This window comes from Cariama cristata, unplaced genomic scaffold, assembly GCF_000690535.1.
Source record: "Cariama cristata isolate BGI_N322 unplaced genomic scaffold, ASM69053v1 scaffold718, whole genome shotgun sequence".
Classification (NCBI taxonomy): domain Eukaryota; kingdom Metazoa; phylum Chordata; class Aves; order Cariamiformes; family Cariamidae; genus Cariama; species Cariama cristata.
This window is the reverse complement of record NW_009630436.1, coordinates 169894-180095: the sequence shown is the minus strand read 5'-3', so window position 1 is coordinate 180095 and position 10202 is coordinate 169894. Positions and strand designations below refer to the sequence as shown.

Sequence of the window (10202 nt, the reverse complement as noted above, 5' to 3'; positions counted from 1 at the left end):
AGGAGCAGGGCACTGGTGGGGTGTGCCTGCTCTGGGCTGACACCCGTTAGCCCTGGCAGGATGGAGCGAGGCCAGCATAACTTCCCCTGCTGAAAGCAAAACAAAATGCCTTGGCCAGGGAAGATAAAATTAGGAGGGTCTGGGCTTGCTATCAAGCTTGGTGGAGAAACCAAACTGTTTAACCTTTGCATAATGGTTGTGTGGTAGATGGTGCATGGAGAAAGTCTTTAACTGACCTTCGCTGCAGTTGCTAAACAAGGGCTGGCTGTCCCCTTGTCTGCTCTGTGACTAGCAAGTGTAATGGTATTTAAAAACAATCCTTATTTATTATTGCACATGTCCTGAAGGATCAGCAGGGCTTAAGACTTCTTTCCCTCTTAAAATTTGATTTTAAAAAACAGTCAGGGAAAGGAAAGGTGAGAATGAACAACTTGGTCATGTTGGGAATGGGGTTTGCCTACAGCCAGGGGTGTTCAGTGTGCTCTCATACTCACCTTTGGATGTTAACGATGCTCTGCTTTCCTTTTGAGTTCCTTGGGGATATTTCTGCTCCTGCATCCTACAGCTGAGTCTGAGCAGGCGGTTTGGCTGTGGTTGAGGGTGGCGAGGTAATGTTGGACCCTGTGCCCAGCCAAAGCCAGGGAACTTATTTCAATGAATGCTGCTTGATTTGCTTTAATATTGATGTGCAAGAAAGAAAAAGTGACTATTGACCACTGCTGAATGGGGGTAGAGTTATAAACTTAATACTAGCTGCCTCTGTTCCAGGTTTTTAACAGGTAACTAAATTAGGTAATTGGATTAACACAGAAAGACTGGTTTTGTGGTTAAAGCCTTGGTCAGACATGGAGGATCTGGGGATTTAATTCTTCCTTTTGCCACTGTTCATTCATCAGATTCATTCATCTCTGCTCTGTTAAAATGGGAAGTAATGCTCCTTTTCAGTCTTGTTCAAGGGCTTTACACGCTGCTGGGTGCAGGCTTCTGGGGCAGCCTCTGGTCTGATTTTGGCTCTTTGGGGTTTGCCTCTTCGCGTACTGGGTATATTGCCACCCTCCTCTGGCACAGCAGGGACCGAGCTGCTGGTCTCTTTGGGGGAGCCCCGTGCATCTCGAGTGAAAGAGTGATCCTGTGTGTAATGCTGCATAGTAATGTTATTCATAAAATAGCAAGTAAAAAAAAGCTTTCATAAAGCAACAGCTAATTCAGTTCTCGGATGAAGGCCAAGCCCAGTGTAAGCTTGTAAGAAATACCCTGTAGGGCCTGACTTTGGTCAGTTTGCTCTGTGTCCTTCTGAGCGTGATGCTGTCGTAGCTCCTAACAGGAGATTGCTGAGTTTAGATTTGGCTGAAAAATCAAGGAGAAATAAACAACCTGATTAGCTGGCTAGGAATAAGAGCTGCTCCTGTGTGAAGATCATCTTTCTGGAAAGAGCTGGAGACTTTCATGCTGCTTAAGTCCTACTCAAACCAATGCTCTTAGTGATGAAGAACAACATGAGTGGTCTGTAGGGCTTCAGCTGGCTCCTCACCTCCTCTTTGATTTCCAGGAGCAAGTGGAAGTGAGACACTCGTGCACATCTGTGAACAGAGATTATTTCCTCTCCTGCAGGTTACCTGCACGGTTCGCAGTTCCTGCAATACGCAGACTGTTATTCTACTTTGATATCTGGCTTTGACCTAATCCATCATAGTTACAGAGGTATTAGAGGGTCTTCCTTCAAAATGGAGATGAATTACATGTTTGTGTTTGCAGGCTCACAGCAGCACAGGGAGGCAGACAGATGCTTGAATCATCTCTTATAAATGAGAAGTGCTGTACCGGGGCCCTGATGATGGGTGGGGGCTGCTCAGAGGGCTCCGAGCCGGGGCTGGAGCACCGAGCCTGCTCCTTGCTCATGGCCGGTTGCTTCTGGAGGAGGTCCAGCTCCCCTGGATGCCCATTGCCTTGCTATAAGCACTGCAGGAGCTTTTGGCAAGGAGTTGCCCTGTGGCTTGCAAATGATGTCATTCTGTCAATGTATAGAGCTGGTGAAATCTTCATGTCGCACTTCCTTCCTGACAATACACCGTGCAATTTTAGCTGTAAGATCATGACGATGAGCAGCATTTAACTTGTCCAGCACCATATGCTGCTGTCCTATGAGATGACCACAACTGGCTCTGTCAACCTGGGCTCCCTTGCCATAGGAGATGATGTTCACGCAGTTTTTATCATAACAGCAGTTGAGCTTTCGGGCGATGGATTCTTTTGCAGACGTTTCTGTTCCTGCAAACACCTCGGCCCCACTGTGGCCACTCTTGTGGGATGGCTGACGTGCGGTGCTGAGCGAGGCTCAAATCCGGCACCCGGTGTGGGGACTGGGCTGATGTCAGGGGTCTGGAATTCACATCCCCTCCCCCTTGCCTTTGCCTTTTTCCCCTTTTCTCCCTAAAATGTTGGAGGCAGCTGAGGAGCTGGCTGGTTTGAGTCTCTTGGAGCACAGGGAGGTAACTGGAAGCAGAGCTGGAGTTTTATTGTAACTTTAGTTGCTTAAATGCAGCTTGGGCTGTATGTATGCAGATACTTCTGTGTGAAATAAAACATAGTTAACGGTAGAGGAAGATCCAAGTGGCAAGGACAGCTTAGACAAATGTGTATCATCCATATACTGTCTAACAAGAATGAAAGATGAAGAAATGTTACAGCTGTATGCTGCTCAGGCCAGACTCTGGGCTGGTTTATTATCTGCAGCTTTAACTTGGATTTGCCATATGTTTGTAATCTCTCATTGAGGGCCCAACTTCTCAGGATTGTGGAAACTTTTAAAAACTGTCTAACAATGTACGTGAATTTTCCATGCAAATATTAGGCTGATCTTCTTGGTAACCAAAACTTTTTATATTGTAAAAGGTCTGTTTATGCTATTTCTTTCCATTGCTGGGGTGTTTGCATTCAGTGCTGATGTGCATGCTGTAGCCCTTCCCCATGGATGCAGCCAGTTGCCCATGGCATGTCCCTTGCAAATTCTGTCTCTCTCTTTCCTCTCTGGTCTTTCTAGTAATACGCTTGGTCCCAACATGATGCCAATTTGTATTTTTTTCCCTTGCAGGATTTTTTTTTCCTGTATTTTCCTGCCCTTGGGGGAGATGTGTCCTTTTTCTTGTGGTAGTGGTGATGCTATGCGCTTTCCTGAATGTAGCTGGGCTATCTGTGATCGTTCTGCAAGCTGGTAATAAGCCTTGCACCCCTTGGCCACACAGCATGGCAAGATGCCCTGAGACCCTGATGGATGCTGGGGCAGCCAGCCCAGGGGATTAGCCTTGGGTATCATTGCAAACATCAGACTATCTAATGTGTGGCTGTCCTTGGGGATCTGAATAATATCACTCTTTGGGGAAAATGGATCAGGTGGCAAAAGAATATAGCTGTGATATACTGTCCAGGCAAGGCTGAATGAAGCTGTCAGACGGTTGCTTTGAGCACTGTTAGGGGTTTGCTGAGTTGGGTGGGCCATATTTCTGACAGCAATTTGTTCCAAGTATGAAGTCAAAATTCAAAATTTCTTTTAAGTATTTAAAGTCGGATCTGGTTATTCTACTTCTGGAGACACCATCTCTCCTGACATGAGCCAAACCAGATTAGGAAGTTAATGAGAGGTATCACTTCTATTACTGAATCAATATTCCAGAGACGTGAACATCTGGAGGTGAACTGGCCCTGACTTTGCTGGCATGGGCAGCGCTGGGTGTCAGACAAGCTCTCTTCATTAACTATTTAATGTCTGCAGCAGCGAGAACCTCAGGATATGAACCTAATGAGATGTGATCAAGGAGGGCTGTTGAGGAAAGGAGCCTTTTGCTTCATGTCATTAGTCAAAATGCCCATGCAGATTTTTCCTCCTCTGTGAAGCATTTGTGTTTTCTTGACCACCCAGCTGCACACTCGTATGCACTGGTGGTTGTGCAGAAATCCCAGTGTCATGGGGGGGAACACCTGGCAGAGAAGGGGAATTATTTGATGGGACTTGCCTGGGCTTGAGCTGAGTTACAGAAGGGGCGCTTGACTGCGGTGGGGTTGTGCTGCGTCGCTGCTCCGTGTTGCCTTGCTTCACCCCGGGGAAGGTTGGGTGCTGTGCACAAACCCTGCAAGTGTCTGGGCGAGCCTGCAGGCAGCACGACCGACTCGGGAGCACCAAAGCACCATGTTGGGATGCTGCTTTGCCATAACTTGTTTATACCCCAAGGGATGGCTTGTGGGTTTACCGGTTATCCCAGCTAGTGTGAATTTACATGTGGTTGTTTTGCATGGAGGTGTGTGTGTGTAATCCTTCAGGGAGGCTTGCTCAGGTATTTACTTCAAAATACCTTTTTGGATCAACCAACTTAAGAAATAAGAATGGAAATGTTTGCATTAGTGCGATGGCAACTTCTTGATTTAAAGCCTTTCTCTCGGATCATGAATTTCCTGCCTAATGTTTAATCTTCAGCATGTACTTGAATGACAGAGTGGGTAAAGACATCTAGAAAATAGAACTACTGTAGCTAATAAGATAGTTTATTCTCTCTTCTGTCATAGTGCAGACAGCTCATCAACTGTTCCCCTCTGCACTGAGTTAGAGTATTTGACCAGCAGTACGGTGTCCTAGCTTTGAAGCTGGTTTTAGTATTGTATTTGCAGATGTATTGAAAACATGTTTCATCTGTTTTTAAAATTCTGATGATTGATTTGTGTGGTGCAGGCTAATACTGATTTGGATCTGAGCAAGTGCTAGTCCTGTTGCCTGCTAATTCTTGTATTCTCCTTTTCTTTTTACAGCTGAACCTGCAGACCTCTTGAAGGTATTAGATTTTCATAATTTACCTGATGGAATAACAAAAACAACAGGGTTTTGCACAAGCAGAAGATCTTCGAAAGAAGCAGATGTTGCTTATAGAGTAACAAAAGATGCTCAGCTTAGTGCACCGACAAAGCAGCTGTATCCTGGTGAGTCCATAGCTTTTTATTTGTCATATGGAAATGTCTGATCCTTTTCTCAGATTCTGCAGGCACATATAGGGCACTGCGAAATTCCTTCATTTTTCCTAGTGTGCTTGCGCGCTCCCTTGGCAGGGAGCGATTCTGCTGTTTTGGGGGCCGCAAACTTTCAACCATCAAATAACATTGCAGTAAGTTGTTCTTTTTGTTGCATTTGCACGTGGTGGTGGGTTTCACTGTAGAAGATGTGGCCAATGCCTACATCTCTTCCCTCCTATATTAGAAAGCTTCTACTGTCTCATTATCACACAGTGACATCCAGCTGGGGAGAGAACCTTGGAAGATGCAAAGGAACGCAGACTGTGTTTTGTTCTGTGTTTGTGGAGTGCCAAGCACAGTAGGGTCTTATTCTGTGGTTGTGGTGTCTCCTCATAACACAAATAATCACCATATAAAAATAATAGACTGCCCCACAAGAACAGATGTCCCAATAAAAGTTGTTTGAAGAAATCGGAGGTTTGTTAGAGAAAGCCACCAGGATGCAGGAGTTCACAAAGCCCTTGAAGAGCCTATGTGGGCTACTGACCATTTTATTTGTCACTGAGGATGCACTGCAGTTTAATTCTTCAGGCCAAGGGACAATCACTACTAGAGAGTAAAATGTGCTTGTAAAAAGACTGGACGTGTTATGGACCCAAACTACTCACTGCCTGAGAGCTTCAGTCTTGAACACATAGTCACCCTCACAAGTCTGCTTTCTGAAGCTGCACAACAGCACTGCTGTATCCCTGATTTACACGGAGGAGTGCAGGGATGCTGGGAGTAGGCATGGTAGGGCTTCCGATTTTCGGTGAGAAAAGTGCCTTTGCTGAGGAAGGTTTAGCAATAAGGCAGAAAGATGCTGCATTTAACTCATCTGTGAAGCAGTAGGTGACTTAAACACCAAAGGAGAATGTGCTTTGTGAGAGAATTAATGATATAAAATGCATCAGCTAAATTAGAGGTAATGTGGCATGCCACTACCAATGCCTTTTAATTAACATGCTGTATCAGACCCAGCCTGTCAGTGGCCTAAATGAGGACTCTGAGGCTGGACTGCTGATGCGCTTCCATCCTCCAGTCCTTTATTTCCTTCATTGCCTATGTTATCACTAAGGTTATTTTCAGACTTCATTATTATCCTGCTGAGACAATAAGCAGGTGAATTATTATATTTAAGCCACAGTGAGCAGGAGCATACCCTGTGTCTTGCATGTGAACTGAGAGCCTGACACAAAGATGAGAGCGGCTGTACCTGGGCTGTGGACTGGTAGCCCTCCATCATGCGGTCAACCCTTCGGCAAAGGAGCTGCTCAGTTTTGCCTAAAGCCCTGTTTCAATGGCTGCAGAAAGGCAGAACAGGCCCTCTTTTTGTCTATATTGCTGCCCAGGGCAGGGCGGTCCTTTCTGACTATAGGTAATATCATGTGCCCAACTGCACCCCTCTGTCAGGTTGTGCCTTCATGTCCCAGAAGGTTGTGCCTATGGATGTGGAGAACATTCATCCCACGGACAGGCTGCAAGGGCCCTGCAGTGGCCCCTGAGTCCGCCCATCTATCCCAAGGCAAGATCAGCTCAACCTAACCAGTGTGTGTTCAACTGCTTTCACGTACTCTCCTTCCATATATCTGAAATGACTCAAAGTTTTGGCCCAACTGGTATCTTCAAGCTCAGAAGTGCTTGAAGGAAATGGTTCCAGCTTGGAATATACCACTGTAGTGGATTTGAGAGCTTTCCAATAGTTCCTGTAGCCACTGTGAAATCTTGCCTGATAGCCTTTGTTACAGAAACCAGCAAACAGTGGTGACCCCCAAGATGTAAAAGCAAGGATGGAGTATTCTGGCTAATTAATGTAGCAAGGAGACTGGATGACACTACTTATGACAAAGGTTAACCCAATAAGACAGCATGTGGAACTGAATCGTGGTCACAGGAGAGAACTCAGCATTGTGTAGGAGACGTTCTTACTTTTGTCCCACCTTACTACTTGTGTGTCCTCATTGAGTTCTTGGTTTGCATCTACTGTCTTCCTTGGGTGAGAAGATCCAGATGGTGTTTCCTTGGTGTCATCAAGCAACTTTTCAATCATTTCATCATCTAGACAACCATAGGGTGATTGAAGCGGCTCTGTCCCTCTCTGGAGACTTCCAAAGTCATTGAGTCTTCTCTGCTGCTTGCTAAGGAAATAGGAAGGGAAGAGTGAAGTGAAGAACCCCTAGTGTTTTCCATCAGATCGACAGATGTTTTCTCAGTACCTCTCCATAACTAAATGTGACTTCAACTCACACAACCAAATGAATGAGAGAGGAGATAAAGATAACAAAGTAATTGCAGTGCAATGTACCAGGGGAAATGTGGTTTTAGTGATTTCACGTTAACAGGCGGGTGGGTTGTAACATAACTTTCCCTCTCTGCCATAGAGCACCCTAGGCAAACGTACACTGCATGTAATATTTTGTGCTAATTAGAAGTTGGTGCTTTTCTAAGGTGGTAATTTTATGGCCTTTGTATTCTGCTTCCACAGCCCCAGCCAGTAAAGCAAGATAGATATATATAAAAGCTTGTCTGTTTTTTCAAGCCCACAAGAGTGACAAAATCTGCTGAGATGCTCTTTGTCCTTGCTCCCTAAATAAGTTCTGCTTCCCAGCAAAAACCATGCTCTTCCAGCAGAGGCAAGAAAGGCAAAGTTTTTGGTAGCAGCCAGCAAAACATCGTTTACATTCTTCTAGCAAACTCTGTATTCTCCACACTGCCTGTGGGTGTCTACATATATATATTTAAGAGCTCGAAAATCTGTATTATAGCTCAGTCAGTCATCTCTGAGGAAAACAAGCCATTCCAAAATTGAGTCTTCTCAGATGAAGAAAAAGACCAGAAGTTGGTGGCACCGTTGAAGAGCTGTTTTCCTTTGAAAAGTGGCTCTGGAAACGACACCATCTCGCACAACAGATCTGTTTTGTGTTTGTGTCAGGAATGAGATCAGGTCATTGTTTTTGCTGTTTTTTTTTTTTGCTATTAAGCAGCTAAAGCTTTTCTGTCCTTCCCAGCTCAGCAGCAGGGCTCTTTATTTTAGACTGTGTTTGGATACACCTGCAGGATCTGGGTTAGCAAGAAGTCCCAGCTATTCCTATTTTGAAGACCATGAGATTGTACAAAAGCCTTTAATTTTAAAGGTCATGGTGCTTAGGAAAGAAGAAACTCAGTTTGACTCTACTGGTTTGCATACTGGGGCATCCCACAGGTGTAATCTGCTTAAGTGAAGCCAATGACATGGGTGTGCTGTGCGGGGAGCTGTGTGGGGTGGAGGGGTCTGTGCATGCCTTGGACCTCCTCAGCTCTTTCCATGGCTCTGTTGGCAGAATTGGGGTCTTAACCCTTTGCTGCATTGCAGGAGGCTGCATGTAGTGAGTTTGAAAGGATTTGGCCATGGGGTAAAAGAGCGATGCTGAGCCAAATTCAGCATCAGTGCAGTGCCATTAAGAGATGGATGTGCAACATCTCTCAGCGTGAACTCATTTGAAGTGAATTGAATATAAGGGTTTAATCCGAAACCCATTGTTGGGGAAGTGTCTCTCGTGTTTAAGGGGATTTGGGTCAATTTTGATGTGCTTTGTATATTTATTATGATGTATTTATTAGCATTGCTGTCTGGATGTGTTTTCATACATCATTCAATAGCTGGGGTCACTTCTAGCTATGACAGTGAAGGCATTGTTATTTTGCCAGGACAGCAGAGCAGTAACAGAGTAATGTCAGCTATAATTCATCCATTATGGTTATTTGGGTTGAGAAACTCGCATCACCATGGAGACATTTTAATAATAATGAAAAAAATTAAAAGCAGCTTTTTAATGAGTTGGCAACTTGTCCAAGTTGAGAGGTACTGTATTGTGGGTTCATAATGAAATTTTGGACATGAACTATTTTACATAAAAGGCCCAAAACTGTAGCCTGTAATTGGAACCAGGAAGGCGTATGGTCTTGATTCAGCTCTACAGGAGGATTTGTATACACCGGGAGGGAGATAAAGCTCAGTGCATCCTATGGGAAGCACAATAATCGGATGCCTGCATTTGCCAAATATCTGGGTCTGTGTCCTAGGGGGAAATCAGGCTGTAATCACGGCATTTAATTACTGACTGTGAGTCCTCTATTCAGAATAGTGCTTTATGCTTCTTTCCAAATGTTATTTAACTAAGCTGGGGGATATTAACTTGGTGCAAACAGTGTGTGTCTCTGTAGGTATCCTCAGATATCCCCCTCGGTGTCCTCTGTTTGCACAAGCTCTTTGTAGCAGTGCTGGCTTTTGATGCCGCCCTGCCTGCTCCTGCCTCCTGCCCAGCCCAGCCGTGTAGCCCCCTGCTAGGCAGCTAGATGCATTTAAAACACTGATTTGTTAATAAAAGTTAAAGCCACTCCTAGGCAGAAGAGGAGAGGGTGAGCTCATGGCCTCTTTGCATTTGAACTTGCTAACTTTGCTGTGGTTGGAAGAATTTCCCATTCCCATGTTCCTGGTCCCCTCCCTGGGTCAAAATTCCTTATGCAGCCCTGGGATACCATCTAAGAAAAACCTAAAGGGGTGAAGGAAATCTATTTGAAGCTCATGGGCACTGAGCTTGACATTTTTTTGTGGTTTTATATGGCTAAGCATCTGCAGTTTAAAAATGATCCTTTATGTTGTTCCCTGGATGCTGCTATGCATGTGGGTAGTCCCCGCACACACCGCGGTGCCCATGGCAGGGCTGCCCCACTTTACTCTGCCCTGCTGTGGGTTGAGATTTCTCAAGCAGATACCCAGCAGTACAATACAATCCTTGTTTTTGAAAGCCTGGACCTTAAAGGCAAGATAACCTCTCAGATGCTGCATTTCAGCAGTGTGAGACTTGCAGGGTATGTCCTGTAGGTACCCTCTATTTCAGTATGTCCCATCTACAATAATTTGATCAAGAAAGCTCCTTTACTAAGGCTTTTGGTCTTTTTAAGATGTCCTGTTTGGGATGTGCATCCAGACTTTTCAGTTTGGGCTCATCTTTCCAGTCTGAATGGCAGAGAAAAACCCAAATGGAGGAGTTGTGTCCTGCATGGTGTGACTTGATGCTCATATTGACTTGAAACTCGAAATGTGTTTGGTGTTGCAGGGGATTGACCCTTCCCCTGCGCAGAGCATTGTTTCTGTACTGACAGTAGCTGCTCTGTGCTTTAATCCT

General features: G+C 45.0%; 1 protein-coding gene across 1 annotated transcript in view; it reads left to right on the top strand.

The window, feature by feature from the left end:
* Window positions 1–4797: 4797 nt before the first annotated feature.
* Window positions 4798–10202, top strand: part of LOC104165772 (collagen alpha-1(V) chain) — a gene marked incomplete at its 5' end in the record, with an annotated part of 119027 nt that continues 113622 nt past the window's right edge. Inside the window, one exon of the mRNA XM_009705511.1 lies at window positions 4798–4965. Within this exon, the coding sequence (XP_009703813.1) occupies window positions 4798–4965 (168 nt within the window). The remainder of the gene's footprint in view (window positions 4966–10202) is intronic.